The sequence below is a fragment of the Ambystoma mexicanum genome, chromosome 7p (genome assembly GCF_040938575.1).
Source record: "Ambystoma mexicanum isolate Mex_15411 chromosome 7p, UKY_AmexF1_1, whole genome shotgun sequence".
Classification (NCBI taxonomy): Eukaryota; Metazoa; Chordata; class Amphibia; order Caudata; family Ambystomatidae; genus Ambystoma; species Ambystoma mexicanum.
Genome location: NC_090939.1, coordinates 52,306,912 through 52,327,421, shown reverse-complemented (window position 1 = coordinate 52,327,421; position 20,510 = coordinate 52,306,912). Strand labels below are relative to the sequence as shown.

The window sequence follows — 20,510 nt, the reverse complement described above, 5'->3', positions numbered from 1 at the left end:
TGTGCCTCCGGGCGCAGCCTACCCCGGACTCCGTCGTCTCCGCGGCGGCCAGGAAGAAAGCGGGGGGGGGGGGTGCGGCCTCCACATCGACTTCCCCACCGGACGGTGAGGGAAAGAAATTGGACGCTATGGGACGCAGAGTCATCTCGTCGGCAGCGACGCCGATTAAAGCGGCCAACGCCTTGGCTATCGTGGCCCGCTACGACAGGGAGCTCTGGTACAAACTGGCTCCCCTGCTGGACTTCCTGCCGGACGACAAGAGGACAGAGGCCCTGGAGATCCTGCAGGAAGGTGAGGTGGCTTCGGACCACGCCATTACCGTTGCGACGGACATCGCCGACACTGGGTTCCGCCAGTTGGGACACGGCGTTTGCCTTAGGCGGCGTGGATGGCTCAAGGCTACGGACTTCCGTCAAGACGTTCAGACCAGAGTCCTGGACATGCCCTTCGATGGGAACAACCTGTTTGGCAAAACAGTGGACGATTCCCTTCAGGCCATTAAAGCGGACACTGAGACGGCCCGGGCCCTGGGAGTTCTGCAGCAATGACGGACGCCCTTTCGGAGCAGCGGAGGCAAGGGCGCCTCCAAAGGTTCCGGCGGCGGTTTCTCCACCTACCGTCAAGCGGCCCGCTCGTCGTCTCAGGAGGCCTACAGAGGACGAGGCAAGTCTGGCGGACTCCGCCGTCGTCGCCAAGGAGGTCGAGGCGGCAAAGCCTCGTCCAAGCAGGATTGAACCGACCGTGGGGTCGGGCCCCCACCGAAGCACCCCGGTGGGAGGCCGGCTGGCGAGCTTCGTCAGCGTGTGGGAGTCAATCTCCACCGACCGTTGGGTGCTGGACGCCTTGGCCCGGGGCCACGCGCTCGAGTTTCAAAGAAGGTGTCCACGCGTCCCCCCCGTGGCCAGGAAAGAACTTCACGTCCCTCAACTTCTCCTGGAGGTAAAGGCGATGCTCAGGAAGGGCGCCATCGAACTCGTCCCAAAGAGGCTTCGGGGCTCCGGAGTGTACTCGAGATACTTCCTCGTGAAGAAGAAGACGGGGGGATGGCGCCCCATCCTGGACCTGCGACGTCTGAACAAGTTCATCGAGGCGCAAAAGTTTCGGATGGTCACCCTCCAGCACGTCCTGGGTCAGCTGGAGGAAGGAGACTTCCTGTCGTCGTTGGATTTGGAGGATGCCTACTTCCATATTCCCATCCTAAAGGGGCACCGAAAATTCCTCAGGTTTGTGGTCCAAGGGCGTCATTACCAGTTCAAAGCCCTCCCCTTCGGTCTACGGTCGGCACCCAGGGTGTTCACCAAGTGCCTCGCACCGGTGGCGGCGCAGCTGCGCCGCGAGGGGATCCACGTCTACCCCTACCTGGACGACTGGCTCATCCGAGCCAAGACGAGGGAGCTCGCCGTGGTTCACACGGCAAGGACCGTCCAACTTCTCACGGACCTGGGATTCTCCGTGAACTACGCCAAATCCCACCTGGTACCCGCGCAAGACGCTCTGTTTCTGGGAGCGAGGCTCAACACAGTGTCCCTTCTGGCCTCCCCGTCGGAGGAGAGGACCAGGACCATCCTGGGCAAGGTGCAACGGATGTTGGTGGCCGACGCGGCCAAGGTGAGGTCCATCAAGTCCCTCCTCGGAATGATGTCTTCCTGCATCTACCTCATTCCCATGTGCAGGCTCCGGATGCGCCCGTTGCAGGAGTTCCTGGACGCGCGCTGGATCCAAACGACGGGCAGCTTCGAGGAAAGGATCACACTCGACGAGAGTTTCCGACGAGCGATCCGGTGGTGGGACACCCGCGCGCATCTGACGGCGGGCATGGACTTCCAGACCCCAGCCCACCAGGAGACAGTGACCACGGATGCCTCCCTGGAAGGGTGGGGAGCGCACACCGAAAATCTACACGCAAGGGGCCTTTGGCTCCCGACGGAGAAATCTTTACATATCAACGTCCTGGAGCTCCGTGCAGTGTTTTGGGCCCTCAGGTCCTTCCTTCCGTCCCTCAAGGGCAAGGTGGTGAGGATCTTCACCGACAACACCACCACCATGTTTTACATCAGAAAACAGGGCGGAACCAGGTCCCCAGCACTGTCCAAGGAGGCGCAGGACCTGTGGCATTGGGCAGTCGCCCAAGGGATGTTTCTGGTGCCGTTTCATCTGGCAGGGATAAAAAACACCATCGCCGACTCACTCAGCAGGGAGCTGCGCCCGTGCCACGAGTGGGAACTACGGCAGGATCTAGTGGATCGCCTCTTCCGACGGTGGGGCACTCCCCAGATCGACCTGTTCGCGACGGCGACGAACTCCAAGTGCCGGAGGTTCGCCAGCAGGTTTCCCCAGGCGAGGAGCATGGGCGATGCTTTCTCGTTCCCCTGGGAGGGCCTGTTCCTCTACGCGTTCCCTCCTTTGCCACTGCTAATCCGGCTCGTCAACCAGCTCAAGAGGTCACGGTGCAGGATGATCCTCGTCGCACCTGCGTGGCCGAGGCAGATATGGTTCCCGGACCTTCTGGATTTGTCAGCGTCCCCGCCAATCAAGCTGCCGGTGGACGCGGATCTGCTCTCCAGGGAAGGAGGCGCCATCCTCCACCAGGACCCGAAATCGCTGAACTTGCAGGCCTGGCTCCTGCAGCGCTAGAGTTTGGAGGATACGACATACCGGCCGACTGCAGAGAGGTTCTTGCAAAGGCCAGGGCGTCCTCGACTCTTAAATGCTACGGACATAAATGGAAGAGGTTCTCTGTCTGGTGCCACGCACAGAAGATTAACCCTCTACGGATTACGGCTCCCCAAGTTCTGCCGTACCTGCTGACGCTGGCCAAAGCTGGACTGGCACACGCGTCCATCAAGATTCATCTGGCTGCGATCTCCCGATACACCAGGACCACGGGACGGACGTCCTTGTGGTCTCATCGTCTGGTGAAAGAGTTCATGAAGGGACTGTTCAGATCTTTCCCGCCGGTGAAGGCTCCGGCCCCGGCGTGGGAGCTCAACGTGGTGCTGACCAAGCTCATGGGACCTCCGTTCGAGCCTCTGCACTCGGCCCCGTTGAAGTTTCTGTCGTGGAAGACAGCGTTTCTTGTGGCCATCACCTCCGCACGACGGGTGGGAGAGATCCAGGCCCTTTCCTGCAAGGCCCCGTACTTGACTTTTCACGACACGAGGGTGGTGCTCAGGACGCACCCCTCCTTCATGCCCAAGGTACCGTCGGACTTCCATCTCAACGAACCCTTGGTGTTGCCTGTATTCTTCCCGTCGCCTTCGTCGCCGGCTGAGAGGACTTTGCACTCGCTGGATGTGGCTAGAGCGCTGAAGTTCTACGTGGACCGCACGAAGTGTTTTCGGAAGACGTCACAACTCTTTGTGAACTTTGGACCTGTCAATCAGGGGAAGGCTCTCTCGAAGGCTTCCATTTCCAGATGGCTCTCCGGCTGTATCATGTACTGTCATCGGTTGGCAAACCGACCGCTGCCCGGCCGTCCGAGAGCCCATTCCACCAGAGCGATCGCAGCTACCACGGCGTTCCTTTCTGGTGTGCCCCTGCTGGACATATGCAGGGCTGCTACGTGGAGGTCGACGCACACCTTCACGAAGTTCTACTGCGTCGATCGGGATTCCAGGGAGGAGTCCAGGGTCGGCCAAGCAGTGCTGCGCAACCTGTTCGCCTGAGGTGAGCCTGGTGAGGAGGTAAGATGCTTAATGTTGAGTTTGATGCAATGCTTAATGTTGAGCCTTTGCCACCTCCCGTGGTTGTGCATGTGTGTACTGCTATGTATTCTTTATTCATGAGCATGTGAATCCATGCCAGACCCCATGCTGGAGAAGGAACAAGTTACTTACCTGTAACTGTTGTTCTCCAGCATGGGTCTGGCATGGATTCACATGCGAACCCTCCCGCCTACCCCTCTGCAGCTCTTCACTTGGTCATACTGCCACTTCACGTGCTTCCAAATCTGAAGATGGCTGCCAGAGGCGGTGCTTAGGTAGAGGGCAGTCATTGGCTGTGGTCAGTATGACGCAGAGACCAGTGATTGATTGTTACTACGAAAGACAGATCAGAAACGAAACTGATACTGGTTTTTTCTTTACCGAGGATTCCCAGCCTGACGACGGGGAATATTCATGAGCATGTGAATCCATGCCAGACCCATGCTGGAGAACAACAGTTACAGGTAAGTAACTTGTTCCTTATATGATGTGATAGTAACTTACTTACCCAAGAATTATCTTGGTCTAGTTACATTTAAATAACCCCTTTATTTTTACAACATATTTCTTTGTACCAAGCTACAGCCCTCTCTCCCTCCTTACGCTTGGCTGCTATGTCCATGCTATCACATTCTCAGGTGGTACAGCCATATTCTAAGAGTGGAGCTTATGTACTGCCTCAGATGTTTTTTTTTTTTAAATCCTGGTAGGACTTTAGATACACTGTCACGGTACTTGCCTCCCTACTCTGGAACACACTTCCACTCAACATTAAAGCCATTGAATCCTTTCAGATCTTCAGGAAACATGTTATCGGCTGGCTCCTGAACAAAGAGTAGCCCCATAGACGTGTGGTTCACCTCCTCCTGCTTAAATATATTCTGTGAACTCTGCTAACAGCTGCTGTACTTGTAATTGTAGTACCCTGAGATATGGGCGTACACCCCTTTACTGCTTAACTATGATTGTATACTCTGTAAATTGCTGTACATTGAAACTGTATATACCATAATATGTAACCGTCTCCTTAAGCGCCCTTCTACCTCTGGGTTTGGAGCACTATACAAATAATAAAAACAAACAAACTGTCGTAACAGGAAGTCCAAAATGAAAAGTCCATCGTCCTGTGCCAAATCTGTTTCCATCCCTTACACTTACAACTAAACAACAAAAGTGTCTGCTGTATCTTGATAAAAAGAAGAATCAAAGAAATGACGAGAAAAGAAGACTGGGACCTGTTTTTAGCACAATGCCTGGGCGCCATCTTGAAAAACATGGCTCCCACGATGTAACGTTACCGGAGCTACGAATAGTTTGTGGTCGGGAAATATCATGATAGTTCATTGTAAAACCCCTGCCACCAGCCATTCTGAGTAACATTTGACTATCGCATGACATAGTGGATACTAAGTAACCCCTCCAGCACTCTATTTTAACATAGGGTGTGCTGGGTTTAGAAATGTACAGGGATAAGTGAAGTCAATTTCACTCCACTGTTCTGGGAAACAGTAGTTGAACCCAGAGAAGGTATTTAAACCTTGGGAAATCTGGAAGACTTCCCTGTGGCACTACACTGAAGGTGCTTTGTGACACAATTGTAAAAGATGTCTATGGAGTTGGTTAGACTTCATAACCAAAAGAAACGAACACAGAAAACACATTGAATTGAAAAGTTCAAAGTCCCAAAGTTTAGCAAAAGAGCTGGAGGGCTCTAAGGTGGGAGGAATTGGCACATTTTTGAGAATTCTCCCTAACATGTACCACAGCTCAACCGAACGGGTGACACTAGTGAACGCAGGAACTCTACAGTCCATCAATGACTCTGTGAATGAGTCTGTATAATGTATGCACACAATGATGACACATGCATAAAACCCATTCACCACAAGATCTTTGATCCATTGTACAAGTTCTTCCCCCGTTTCCGAGCTTCTGACATTTTCCTCACCAAGTCCTGATAATGGAGTCTAATCATCACAACTTGTGGCAGCGATCCTGGTGGTTGTCGTTGCATGGGGGTTCTATGCGCGCTGTCAATTTCAATGCCATCCAACGTACTACCATCCGTAAATAGTGATGGATAAATCCTTCATGAAACGTCTCCTGGTTGCCATTGGTGGACTGACCTATAGGGAACTCTGGAGATTTCCCGGTAGACCTCTGCAGCCTGGGCCTCTTTTGGGTGGCAACCTGTTATTTCCAAATATTCTCATAGGAAAAGGGTAAGGCTTTCTGGAAATGTGCAGTAGGGGGCCACTTTGAACTTTAATTCTTTTGTTTTCCAGCCCACCCCTGCCTGTAGCCCTTTTTGGATTTCTCCGGCAGCCCTAGGAGTTTACATCTTGACTGCTTATTGTACCACTTTAATTCAGTTCTGACATTTTTCAGCCTTGGGTGTCCTGTCCTGTATTTTATCCACATGCTGCCTCATTTGCGTCAAGGATACAGAGAGCGTGTCTATTTTCCCAGATATTTGCTTATTTCCTTCCATGATTAAGAGCTTGAAATCTGCACTAGAGGGAGCATCCACTTGCTTCTCCTGCACATCGGGCAGGACCTGTAGTGCTGCCATCTCGACCTCCCAACGCTCCTGTTGTTCTGCTCCTTTGGCATGGCTCTTTTCAGTGGTTCCTTTCAAGTTTCACTAGGTCTCCCCTTTGTTTTTACCCCCTCTCCTCAGTATTCATATATCCACATGGGTCAGCGTCAAACTTGGCTCATTAACACTCAGACTAGGGTCAGTGAATCTGTAAGATGTTCAGACCACTCTCCGTACTCCTTACCGTAGGAAACGGCAGCCTTCAGTATCCTCACTCAACGTAGCTTTTTTTGTTGTTTTTATTCACCACCTCAAGGCTGCAACACTCTTTATGACCAGCACATTGATCTTCACCCAGCAGGTGCCTCAAACTGTTGCAGCTGCACGGACCAATATGTACCTACTGATATGCCCCGTCTGCCACCAACAACTTCCCTCCTCTGAACAGGTTCACCTAGTCTCTCCCTGCTCTCCTCCGGTAACGGGTGCCCGTCAATCTTGGCTCACTAGCACTGAGACTTGACGGTGTCACAGCCCTGGTAAAAGTGAACCAAAAATCGACTTAATCAACCTCTGGTCTTCGGCTCTGGACCGGGCCCACTACAGCACACCCCGCTTTCAAATGTAAACATGAGGCCGCCCGCACCTACCCAGCTGCGCTCGTCCCCGGAGCCTCGTAAGGTGTTCATCTACTTTCCAAATTCCAGTAGCAGGAACATCCGGTGTAACTTGCTGATATCATGTGCTAGCGCAGCGTCACTCGCGACTCGCTCCTCAAGAACCAAGGTGCACCCTGGAAACCCGTATCGATCGGTGCAGCAGATCCAATTACAGGCAGCACTCCGACGATAACCACTCCTCTGCCTACGTTCTGATGGTATTCGCCCCAAAGAATCTGTGTTCGCCCACAATGGCCTTCCAGTAGAGCAATTCTTGAGTTGAGTGGGGCAGAGCTCAGCAAAGGCTCAGTTTCTTGGCGACCATCTTGGCTCCCTCTCCGTGCTTGTGCTTATTCTGACTATTTCTTCCTATGTTTCTTGCATCTGAGTACTCTCCTGTTGAACACTGTATCCAATTCATATGCATCTCTATTATCCCATTTAGTGGATGTGTATATATGTTACATATGGTTTTCATTGACAATGCTTCTGTTATTTTTAAATGCTTAATGTGTAACTAAAGGCCCAAGAACTACGTTTTTAAAAAAAATATACTACTGTCTAACTTGAATTAAGTGTTGCTCTGTGTGGACCCATTGTACCCATAGACCACTCTCACACTTTTCCTGTGACTAATCCTTGAGTGCTCGCTGATCTACCTTAATTGGGTTTTGGCTAACCCCTCAGTTTCCCTTCCTATTTACCATAAATAGGGTGGCCTCTCAAAATCCTCTCACCACAGCTCATTTTGGAACTCCATCTCGACAATATGGAATTTGTTGGTGAAGGGTACTGGTCCTTTCTTGCATAAGTTAGGATTGCTTATCTTGTTGCTGATTTTTAACATCTGCTTATATGGGTGAGTTGATGTTCTGATGTGTTCAGCATAGTGTAGTTTCACTGCCTTGCAGACTGCTGCTTTATAATGTCATATTGGTCCGTGGTATGCTGCTTTGACTTGATAATTGTAATGTTTATATCATGTATAAGTTTGTGGTTGGTTTTCTTCAAGGTTAATAGCTAGAGGGTGACTTGCCTTGCAGCATATTTTATTTCTAATGTAGGAAATTGTTTCATGAGTATTAGTATGTCTGCAGCTTCAGTAATCCAGTTGTGGAGCGCCTACGCTTTTCTCTTTTGGGGGTGCGTGCCTCAGCTTGGTGTCCTCCATTAGTTTATTTTCCTTACGGTCGAGCATTTTCCAAGTTTTGCTGTTTGGGATTTTTGCTAGCAGCCTGTACTATCGACTCAAGAATTGCTTAAAACAAAGCTCAGTCGCTCTCTGCCCAGGGGAATCATATTTCAGATTCTCCCTCCCTCTGATTTAGTGGGAACAGGTAGATTATCCTGCATTGCAGACCTGTGTTCTCGACTGTGAGCTTCTTGACTAAACCTCTTGGACCAAGCATCAAGATGTAGGGGCTCCCTGGCCTGGATGTTGGGTGACTAGGTCTCAAGCCAACATAGAACTGCCCGAGTCTCCCCCTGCCGTTGCCCCAGAGTGGGAATGTTTCTTGCTGGCTGACTTCTCCTTCCTAATTCCCTGAGCTATCCTGAAGGCTTGTTCCGGTTCCTACATCATCCTGTCTGTTTCTTTGGATGCTGGTGCTCCCCCCCCGGATGTCCTGTTGACAGCTGTTTTGTCGTCTGTATCTTTGCTGGCTTGTGGGTTAGAGTTCCTTAAAGTCAAAGATCCAAACCATGCCTAGCCCGGCCTAATTTCTAGTGCCTAAACTGTCCACCCAATAGCGTTCCTGGGCTGAATCTTCCACATCCATTGATGTGAGAACTTGTCCTGGGGTCCCTGTATATTCTTCATCAGGAGTCCCCATACTCTGAGAGTAGTGGGGGTTTGTCCCATTTTTCTTTGTCTATAAAGTCCTTCTGCTCCCTTTGTATCCTGCTCTTCCTGGGCTGCTGGTTCATGAACCTTGAACTAGAACTTTTCTGTGGGGTGTCCTCTGATGTGCCCTTTGTCTGGTTTTCCCTTCGGCTGAACCTGTAGCATATTCTTGGTAAGCCTATTGGATTGTCCCATTTGTTCTTTGGGAGCATCTACAACTCGTTAGTGACTCAGCCTGGACAGTGATATTTTTCCAAGGTCTGACCCCTGGTGATCACGAGTTCAGTGAGAAATTTGGTGATTTTAGGATGTTCTAGTGATTTATGATCTATTTTAGAATAATAAATCACTTTAACCCGCTCTTTGCTGTAGGATAACGTTGGATAGTTTCTATCTATTTTACTCCTGTCATAATGGGAAGGTATTATTATGGGTTGTCTGTATGGTTTAACCATTCCCTCTCTCTCCTTTAGCATTATAGCATGTAGGGAACTCTGCTAATGGGTAGTTATCCCAATACTGGTTTAGGGGTGGAAAGGGACTTGCCTAAGGACCTTTTACTGTTTCTATACTATACTGTGTAAATCGCATGTATTCTTGACTAGTATGTATTTGACAGAGATATCTAATGTGTAATACTATGATAAAGTGTGTATACTTTTCTGTATATCTGCATAGTTTCGTCTAATGCATTATCTATTGGGCCTGCTGCCAACCCATGTCCTCATATTGAAGCCTGACTGCTTTGCTGCATTACCCTTTGAGAGAGTTTTGGTCTAACTTGGACACTGTGAGGGGTTAGAAATGTGAGTCGGACATCTTTGTAAGGAGTTTTCACAATTCGCCATTTTATTAAATAAAAAGGTTAGATAAAGGCCTCACTATCCCTACCCTATCAAGGATTTCCCTGCCTAAAATAAACTAAAGGAACCACTCTAACAAAGGATATCTGTCCCTCACACTTATAATTTCAATAAGCAATAAGGAAATGCATGGCAGTTCAAAATAACAAAATTAATAGAACAATTGAATTTGTAATACAACCACAGTCCTTTCTTGTGATCTGGGTGAATTAGCCTTCCCCAGATTGAAACGGGATTTCTGCTCCACAGTTCAAAAAGAAATGAGGAAATCCTGGTTTGTTCCAATAGAGTTCTTTGTAACGTCAACTTAACAAAGTTTCAACACTTCAACGATATACCAAATAAAAAAGAATGTTCTTTCTCTTCTTTGCGTAAAAATGAGCATCAGAATTTTCTTCTTCACTAGGCAACAAGAATTGCCTTTGTCAGGATGATTTGACACATCTGAGTACTTTTGAAGAAATGTAACTCCTCTACAGCAGCATTATACACTTCTTCCTTCAGCCCCACCAACAACATCAATTGTCTTTGTTGGGACCACTTTACAGCACTTCATCAAATGCTACCTGGTCTACTCCCCTGCCAGGCCTACTTCTGCAAAGGTTTGTCATCCGGGTACACCCTCCTCCCGAACAGCGTTTCTCAAAACAGTGTTAGTTATTTTGCAGCTTTAAACTTTTTAGCAACTCTTCAGGGAAAACAAGATTCACATTGGCATTCTTTAATACTCCTCTGCAAATAATGTTCCTCTCCTTCTGAATAACCTCTTCCAGAAGGGCAGCCTTTTTGTTCCTTTCTTGGCTTTGGCGATGTGTGTTTATATCAGCCGTTGTATGTTTCACAAAGTATGACTAACCCTTGGGCCTTCCCTTACTCCCCTTTGGCAATATCTGTTGGACTGAATTACTTAGGTTTTGTTTTCTCTTGGCTTGGGTAATGGTTGTATGCATTAGCTTTTAACAGTGTTGCCCCATCAGGTTGTTGAAAACTCAAATACCTAAATTTACAGTCCTTTGGCTTTAACAAATGAGTTTCGCTGCTTTCTGATCGTGAAAATGCCTGCCCTGAAGGCAGAAGCAGTTTCACAGCACTCCGCGGCTCACTTTCAACTTTTTAACTCACCGGATAAGTTGCACGCTTCGGATCCTCTCAGCGTTTGCAGTTCTTCTGCTGCAGTGGCTCCTCGTGACCCAGTGAACAGCTTCTCCTGGTTCGCCTTCGTCTGCACCACTCGTTATTGGAGCGTCTTTTGCTCCTGAGACTCTGGTGCACGCCAGCCACCGAGACCTCCCGAGAGGGAAAGCTTCCCTTGCTGCTTTCGCCTGCTGCGCAGCCTCTGCACAACAGGTCTTCAAAAGGCAAGCATCCCTTTTACACACTTCCCGCTACACAACTTCTACAATTGGGACAGCTGTAGTCATAGATCCTTTCCGGACCAGCCACTGTCTTTGGCTTCACAGTGGTCCCAGCGTCTTCTCTCTCCTCCAGTCCTGACCTCGGCTGCATACACTGTCAGCGCTGCTGCTCACTCTACTCTTCTCCTTCTCCTAATGCTTGCACATGAGGGGGCCTTTTAAGCCTCCCAGTCAGCCTTTGGTGTAGGTCATTTACATTCATTAGTTGACCACTCCTGCAGCATTGTTCCTTTTCAGCCCTCATCCATTACTGAGGGAATTATGGGACTTGAAGTCCCTAGTTTCTCAAATCTTGTTTATTCTTAAACTTATTTTTGTTCTCTATGCTTTTCTCTAAAAAATATCGTAAGGATTAGTCTTGTTAGTAAAGAGGAATCCGTTTCTGATAGTTTAAACCTCAATGCACAGACTTCCTTTCACTGTCTCTTTCGTAGGTAGGGAGGCTTTCAACTTTATTAGTCTCTCTAGTTTTAGAAGAGTTTTTATTTCGCTTGGTGGCAAAGGTTTTTGGATTCATTTTACCCCCTTTAAGATTTTCGACTTGCGGAACAAATTATTATAACAACAAGCCATTACGTACTTTGGCATTTGTAAAATAGCCTCCCTAGTGGAAGATAATACAGCGTCTCATCCCACGAGTCCTCTTTCCTCTAGGCCCTTAGTCCTCCCAGTTGATAATCCCGCAGAACACCGCCCGCAAGGTCAGGAAGCATCTGCCTTTCCCTGGCCACATGGGAGGAGACTTGAAGCAGGGTTTTAGCCAGGAGTCTGTAGGATTCATCACAACATCCTGTTTCCCCCTAATGATAAATCTCTTGGGAATGATCCCTGCACACTACCTCACCAGAGGTCTGTGGGAAAATCTCCCTAAAATTGCCCTATAATTTTGTGATAAAATACAAAATCCACTGCCCTTGGAGTACACCCTCAGCTGACTCTGCTTAGAACCCCCAAATAATCTGCCCAATCCTTTCCTTCCACCGATTTACACTCAACCACCACTAAGGTCCTCTGCCCAGTCTTGGCATTGCATGCTTATGCTTCAATTGAGAATAATTCACAATCTGATTTCTTCTTTTTTCCTGGGCCTGGTTTAGGATCCACTTTGGACAAATCACCAGCAATCAGATGCTCCTGACGGTGATTGAAAGTTTGAAGAAAACCACGATTGCCAAGGTTGGCGAAGTCAAGGTGAGTCTCTTTACAATTTATTCCTCCTGTTTTCTCTCCTCCTGTGCTATGGGCAATGTTCCTCCTTGTCCAATTCCTGTCATGATTGTGCAGAAGGTTTTGGGTGAAATGTCACCAATAGCTGGGCATTGGGACACCTGCACAAAGTATTACAATATTTCTTTTTTAAGTGGCGAGCGTTTAACTTCTCCCTTTGTGAATTTCTTACCACTCAGAGAATGTAATGGTATCTAAAAAGACAAAGTCAAAGTTTTCATCACTGTGTGTATGACCTCTTCAATGGATTTCTATTCTCCCGCAGATTCCTCATCTAATAGCTATCCTCATCCACCTCTGCTGTTGGGAAATATTTGGACTGGGGGCGTAGTGGACCTCGACTCAATCGTCGATCCCTCTTGCTCGGTATTCGATTGTTGGCTCTGGACATGACGTCAGGCATCTTATATAAACCACGTGGCTACACCCCATATTCAGTTTCTTCTTTCCCTGCGCTCGACACGCTGCTGTGAGGAACACGACCAGAAATTCGAACACTTCAAAAAGTGCACCGACTGCCATTCCAAAATGTCGGTGACCAACCCCCACAACATTTGTCTGTGATGTCTGGGGAAGCATCACGCCACGGAGGGGGGTGTGCAGTGTGCCAATTCCTTGGCTAAGCAGGTCCCAAAACTTGCTTTGAGACAACAGTGTCTGAAATCCCTGGCACTGTCGGTTGTCCTGTCTTCTGAGTCCGAGACTGAAGGGCCCAGCCCCAAAAAAGAAAAGCATCGATGGAAGGCCAAGAAAGGTCACACTCCAGGGGCCACTCTTCCTCCTCATCTTCTTCGCACAAGAAGATGAAGCGCCACTGTCAGCACAAGCCCTTCTCGTCATCTGAAAAAGATAAGCCCTCAGCTGGGCTGACCACTCGAAAAGGAGTGGGAAGGTTTTAAGAACAAAATGTTGGCTATGTTTAAAACACAGGCTGCTGCAGGTGCGGGTCCACCCCCGAACAGCAAGCCTCAGCAGCAGAAACGGCGCTCGGTACTCCCGACTTCTCACGTGCCAAAATGTCAATGCCATCTACGTCTGAGAAGCCTTTGGGCTCGATGTCGGAAAAGCTGCAAAAGCCTTAGATGCCCGGTCCTTCCCAAGGCCTTCGAGGCGCTAGCGTTCCTGACGTCAGTGCTACACAACCCATGGGCGATGCCGGCTACCATTTTCTCAGCACCAATTACTGCTGACAAGTCCTTTGTCCCCCTCTCCAGGTCGGGATTCTTCGACTCCATGAAGTTGATTTTCGTCGTCGACTATGGTGGAGATCAAGAGGACGTCGACCCCTTATATCTTGGGGCTGGAGATGATTATTTCGATGACCAGGCGGAGCTGGTGGCACTGGCCCAAGGGCTACAGGATGCCAGCGGCCTAGACACGTGTCCAAACTTAGAGCTCAGACAGAGCCAACCCCACACTCATACCAAGTTCAGGGCTCTAGTAAAAAGGGTGCTAGATACCCTAGGTCTTAAGTCGACGTCAGCGCCTACTCTGGGCTACGACCTGACAGATATACTGGACAAGGGTCCTATGACTGAACACAACATGCCACTCAATCCAGCAATTGCTAATCCGGTAGCCACCTTGTGGCAGCATCCCTGTTCCATTCCCCCACTCAGCTCTTCCTTTACATGGAAGTACAGGCCGGGAAGAGGCGATCCATCATTATTGGCTTCTCACCCTTCTCCGGAAGGGCTTGTGGTTCAGGCAGCCACAATATCCACCAGACCTGTGGCCTCCAATTCTAATTTGCCTCCATATGGAGAAGGTAAAAGATTGGACGCATGGCCAAAAAGGTTTTTACTTGTGGCAGCATTACATTGGTAGCTTTAAATGCAATCTGCGGTTTCGCAAAATACTCTTTTGGCTAATGGAAATCTGTGGCGCATGCATCTGTGCGTCCCCTGAGGAGCAATGCGGGATGGATTTTTACAGCTTGTGGAAAATGGGAAGGAGGTGGCCAGGCAGTCACTGCAAACAGGCCTAGACGTGGCCAACTGAATGGGCTGTTCCATGGGATCGGCGGTAGTCTTAAGGAGACAAGCGTACCTTAAAACTTCTGGCTTCTCTCTGAATGTTCGGAATAGGCTTCTGGACATGCCTTGTCGAAGGAGAATTCCTTTTTGACCAAAAGGCTGACAACTCTTTGGAAAAGCTTAAAGAGTCAAAATTATGCAGAAGTCGCTGGGCCTAGCGCAGCCGGCCAAACCTGCCATCAGCTTTACCTCTAGAGTCAGAGGCTATAGGCGCTATGTGCCTTACGGCAGAAAGGCGCAGTTCCCACAGGCCAGGCCCACCTCCGTCATACTAACTGCCTGGGGAGTCTATCAGATGAGGAATCTGCGGAAGAATAGCCATCCATTGAAGGAGAAATTACTCACCGTAATGGTATTCCTATGGATTCTTCTCTCACAGATTCCTCATCACCCCTCCATTCCGCCCCCGCTGACAAAGTCTTGTAGCCTGGCGCATCTTTCTAAGCGAGAAGACACTGGTGATGGTTCTGAAGGGACCGCTCCTATCTGGCTAGTCATTTCTCTAAAAAGAAAATTACATTTTTTTTTGTTGTTTTCATTCATTCTGAAAAACATATCCACATTTTTCACTTTGGGATTTTCCCTTTGTCATGTATTTTGCAGGCTGAATTAGCTTCGTCTCCCATCGTTTCCTCTGGAGCGTTCAAGCACAGGGAAAAAAGAGGGAACTGAATATGGGGCATAGTGACGTGGTTTATATGACGCCTGACATCACATTCCGGATCAGTCGATCGAGCACCAAGCAAGACGGATCAACGGCTGAGTCGAGTTCCACTATGCCCCCTGCCGAAAAGTTTCCGGCCAGCAGAGCTGTATGAGGATATCTATCAGATGAGGAATCTGCGGGAGAAGAATCTATAGAAAGATCATTACGTTGAGTAATTTCTCCTTCTTAGGGTTACCGTGTGGGCTGGCCATGCATACAGAAGGAGCAGGGGAAATTGACATGTAACAGGTGAAATTAATGGCGGCTTCTTGGCTGTCGTTTAAGACAGTCACGCTAATACCATATGAGATTTCCAATGAAATGTATAGGATTTCAGGAACATTACGTCTTTGTTGGTGATGTGACTTGTTTTATGAACTCTTAAGAGGGTGCGGATTGACCCATTTATGAAATGATCTGATATTGGTTTGCTAGGAAGTGGCATACCAGGGAACATTTGTTATTCTTTTGAAGTTAGGACGTTTATTTTTTACATTGATCCCCTTCATCCACATAATATTACTTCCGTGGAGGAAACATCCTCGGTCATGGACACAAACAGTTTTTGTCCATAGGAAGAAGTTCCTTGATGCACTTTCACTCCTGAAGTCTGAGTTAATTGTATAATTTATTTTGAGTGCTCTGCTCATGTACCCTGACCTTACAATACACGACAAATGGCAGATAATGCCGATCGGTAATATGTCCAAAAGCCTAGCCTATCCCGGACGTATGTGGTGGTGTCTGGCGGACCATTGTATAAGCACTTTTTGTTATTTATTTATAGATGCAGAGTAGGGTTGGCAGAATATTGAGGATATTTTCCACAGCCTTCTAGTGAGAAGTAGGGAACAGATAGGATTCCAGCCAGAAGTCATCCCAAACTCTTATTGGTCGTTGCAGCAGTGCAAATAAAGATTTCATGCCATGTTAGTTCACTTTTTAAATTGCACAAAGTGGCGGCTTTGATGGCTTTTTATTGGAATGTTCGAATAAATTGAAGTGACGTTCTACGTGGCCGGCCGCGCATCCAGTGGTGCACCTTCTACCTCATGAATCCTCCTGAAGAAGTGTGTTATCCTAGATTACTAGATGTTTCAGTATACTGAGGTATGGTATTTATTGCAGAGATCATTGTGTGGGCTGCACCTTCTGGTGTGTGTATCTTTGGGAGCATATAGAATATCCCACTATTGGATTGCTTGGTATTAGATGTTGGAGGGGTTTTGCAAGACTGCTTGGTATGAACTTGATGATTCGTTCCAGAGCGTGGCTTTCAGTATGGCTAGGAATATGTCATATTTCCCAGGGACACCACTGAACATTCCCTGCAGCAGGTTTTATGGCCTGCAGATAAGGCAGCTATCCCAGCCTGCATCCCATGCGTACTGAGTGATCGCCTTTTCTTCACTATGGGGATGAACTGTCCACTGTGTTTCTTTGCACCATCTGATGAAGTCTATGGAAGGCTGATGCATTGTTTCACGTCTGCATAATACTTCTAGTTAGCCCAATAAAAGGTGCATTTTCTCTAGCCATGGCAGAGCAGTCCGGCTTCTCTCACGAAAGACAGATAGGCTAATTACAATAGACACCCCATGGGAATACATTACACAGGTATACTGAAAATAGATTGATTGTTAGAGTTACACACACACACCAAGCTCAAAGAAGTACTTCATTAGATTACATTAGGAGTGTGTGTTTTATAAAAACAGTCAAGTGCTTACGAAGGCCCTTCCCACTCCCACCCTATCCCTAATGGTAAACTCAATACACGTAAGGCTAAGGAGTGGGGCAAAAAAGGGAACCCAAGACAATAGTAAAAATGCATTTACACACTCAGTAGAAAGTAATAAGTGCAGTGTAACCACCATTAGGCACAGTATCCTAATACATTTCTGTGGTAAGAGTGCTTTTCAGTAAATCAGGGATAATGGCTTTAATGGCTTAAATACCAGTCTTTGGTAGAAACCTCCAAGGATCAAAGGGGGCCCCACATAAAATGTCAGAATTCAGGTAAGTATCCATCTTTCCTAACACTGCTCATGATGCAATGGTCCTGCTGTCTTATATGGCCTATTACAACTTGTTACACACATGCTGGTGGTTATCAATTTTTAGTTTTGGTTATTAGGTGGTGCCTTAGCGCCACTCATAAGCCAAAGCTATTGTATTCCAGTACAGCTAGGGAGAAATGGCATATGAGGAGGGGTAAAAAGCTTATAGGTGTGGTTTGGTTATTCACCCACCCATTGACTGTTCATGGCCATGTTAATCCATATGGTCATTTCCACCCACTTCCTGCCCTCCCTGCTCAAAACACATCCCCCTAGGATCTATTTGAGCTAGGTTTATCAACTCTTGCTATCAAACTTTAAGCTCGAAGTATCTTCCAGCGTTTATTTTTTTAAAGAAGTCTACTGAAAGTTAAGGACTTAATTGGAGATGTAAAGGTGCTACTGGTGTAAAAATAAATGTCCTAACCCGGTCTGCCTTCAGCCACTCGATTTATAAGCACCATGCTTTTCCTTATCTGAAGCCTGTTAAAAACAAGCACTGGCAAAGCCAACAGTTTTGGCTTGTGTATAAGTATTATGCATTTTCCAGGCACTGTTATTGTATGCCCAGGTACTCGTACCATTTTGCAGCTGCTACCATCAATGGTCCGTTTTACCATTAGGGCAGTGCCTGGAAAATTCTTTTTCTATGACTACACAAAATCCCAAACTGCTGATGCTTGTTAGTAGGTGCAGCAGAGGAAGAACCCCAGCCAAGTGCTAGATGTTTTTCTTCCACTTTCCCTCCAAACTTGGACTATGTCGGTGTGGTAACATTGGTAGTAATTTTGTTACCACCATTCTTTACTGCATCGCCATACTCATGAGGCTGTTTGTCAATAAAGAAGCTGTCGGTTGAGGTGCAAATATCAGCAGCTGTAAATTATCCTGAGGTGAGTAATTAGAACCTTTTTTCGCTATTAAAATTGCTCTTTTTGCAGCTCATGGGATTTGTAGATATGGCGTGCGTAATGTTTTTATTAGCATGTTGGAATATATTTTATACATTAGTTCTATGTGGGTGCTCTAAAATTGCCACCTGTTTCTTTTTAAAGTGATTTAGGAGTTGGGGGCTAATGATGGCAGCACCAAAGGGTTATATTGGTTGAAAGCCTTGCATCTTGTGTGGGGATCTTTAACCAGGCTGGGGTGTGCGGGGCAAAGAGAGCTTTGGGACAAATGTTGCTTTCCTGTTATGGTAGGGTGAGTTATCACCTGGGGTTTACATGTGGAAGGTGTACGAAAAGAGACTGCATATTGGGTGTAGGCAGGGTGAGCATTAGCGATGTCCCGCAGGCAGGGTGGTGGGTTGACCCTGTCTTCTTTACGGTTTAAATCCGGCATATATGTATATGTATATGGGATTAGCGTGTTGTGATCTGATGACCAATATTCTGTTGGCATCACCGCCTGGTGGTTAAGTGAATGATTTCATTTGCAAGTACATGTCATGTGAAATAAACATTAAATTTGTCTACTCATGCCACCATGGTTTTATTTCTCTACAGGATGTGCTTGGTTTTAACATGGCCGGACTTCAGTTCCTGAAGCGAGAAATTGAAGCCAAGGAGGAGGTGACCTTTTTTGCAGATGCGACCGATCGATTTGAAGAGAAGAGGCGGAAGAGGAAGAAGAAGGAGAAGCTGGTCTTGGTCATGGTTTGACCTCTGCTTGGGCCACTTGGAATTAATATGGACAATGATCTACTTTAGGGACCCGGAAAAGGATCCTGGTTAATGGACTTGTGCCTCAGTACTTAAAAGCCAATGCTTTGGGGAGTCTGGCAATCAGAGGGTACTCCTAAATTATTGATCAGTGATGTGCACAGGAATGTGGCTTGGTTTTGAGTGTAGCATCAGCACGGGACCGAGAAGCTATAGGTCTGTTTCCTGCCCCACCATGCCTACTTTAGCACCTGTGCAAATTAAATTGAATAATTAAAATTCCTTTGACCGTGTCCTTGGGATTGTTGGCAGTTGTAAGTCATTTGGTGTTTTGGTTGCATTTCATAAAATATATATTTTTTATATGATCTGTAAGTGATGTGACATAATTCCATGCCAGCCGAAGCATATTTATGCAGATGCTAAATATTATGCCAGGCTCTACACAGACAGTGTAAAATAGGTCTGTACTGGGGTGTGCTCAGTGAAACGTATACAATCTTTTACATAAAAAAATTACCGTCACAGAGCAATGCTTGCACTTCCTGTTAATCATGTGATGTCTAACCGTTCAACAAACACATGCGAGAATGTGTTAAAACCAGAGTTGCAATTGTGCCACCTCCTTGGTAAACTGTTTTTGAAACTGTTACCGCTGTCATTGTTTTAAAATACTACTTTGTCATTTACAGTTTTATACAGTTTTTACACCATTTATACATGTGTGTGCACCCAAAATTAAATGGAATGTGATGAACCCCACTTGCAGAGGTTCCCATGTGTCTCGACTATTGCATATGTTAGAGTTACAAAGCTAAAGATGCAAAGGATACAACCTTTGCATACAAGTGACTCTCCCTTTACACATAAGGAGTCTACAATCATTAAGAAAATCCTTTTTCGTAATTATTTTTCGAGGGTATTGGGTCCTCCGACGTATTCCATATCTGACAGTAATCACCACAGCTGTGCTGCTTCGGAAAATCTTTCTGCGTCGATACGCCGCCCTTGAGGACCTCCTCCGACGGCCGACGTCACTGGAAGTTATAAGTAGGACGCACGACGCCCGTAGCCTCAGTTCCGTTTTTTCCGCGAACGTGTTCGCTTCGGGAATCTCGGTGCGCCTCGACTCTTTGGTGTTTCTGTTGTTTCCCGGTTCTTCGAATCTGTTAGTTTTGTGAAGTTTCTTCTTCGTGAAGGATGTCTACCTCGTCTTCCACCCCGCGTCCGGGATTTAAGAAGTGCGGGGACTGTGGGTCCAAGATGTCGGTTACGGACTCGCACGACGCCTGCCTCTGGTGCCTCAGGGAGGCCCATGAAATGGATGACTGTGTCGCCTGCCAGTCGCTCATGTCTAAAGCTTTGCGGGAGCACAAGAAGAAGTTATCGGTAGGTAAGGTGTCTAAGCCACGGAAGTCGAGGTCTGCGAGGCTTTTGATGGACGATTCGAGAGGCGAGACTGCGTCGTCGTCGGAAGTCCAGTGGGTCTCAGTCCCAGAGTCGGTCCCGCCACTCCTCTGCCTCTTCGAGGCACTCCCGGAAACGCCGTCATCGGTCGCCTTCCCCGTCCTCTTCCGAGGACTACGCCCGTCAGCGGTTCGCTTACCCTACCAAGCAGACGATGCCGGAGGAATGGGCTTCCTTCAGGAAGAAAATGTTGGCGATTCTCGAATCGCAGGGCACTGGTCCGTCCACGCCTCCGAGTGGGGTCAGTCGTGATCGGTCGAGAGACACTGCTCGCACGCCTTCGGGCTTGGGTGGTCGGCACGATTCGCGGGAGAGGTCCCGCTCGGA

At 47.8% G+C, this 20,510-nt stretch overlaps 1 protein-coding gene across 1 annotated transcript in view; it reads left to right on the top strand.

Annotated features, from left to right (window-relative positions):
* Nucleotides 1-19,478, top strand: part of WDR3 (WD repeat domain 3) — a 386,077-nt gene extending 366,599 nt beyond the window's left edge. Inside the window, exons 26-27 of the mRNA XM_069635757.1 lie at nucleotides 12,121-12,214; nucleotides 18,561-19,478. Of these exons, the coding sequence (XP_069491858.1) occupies nucleotides 12,121-12,214; nucleotides 18,561-18,716 (250 nt within the window). The 3' untranslated portion in view covers nucleotides 18,717-19,478. The remainder of the gene's footprint in view (nucleotides 1-12,120; nucleotides 12,215-18,560) is intronic.
* Nucleotides 19,479-20,510: the final 1,032 nt, after the last annotated feature.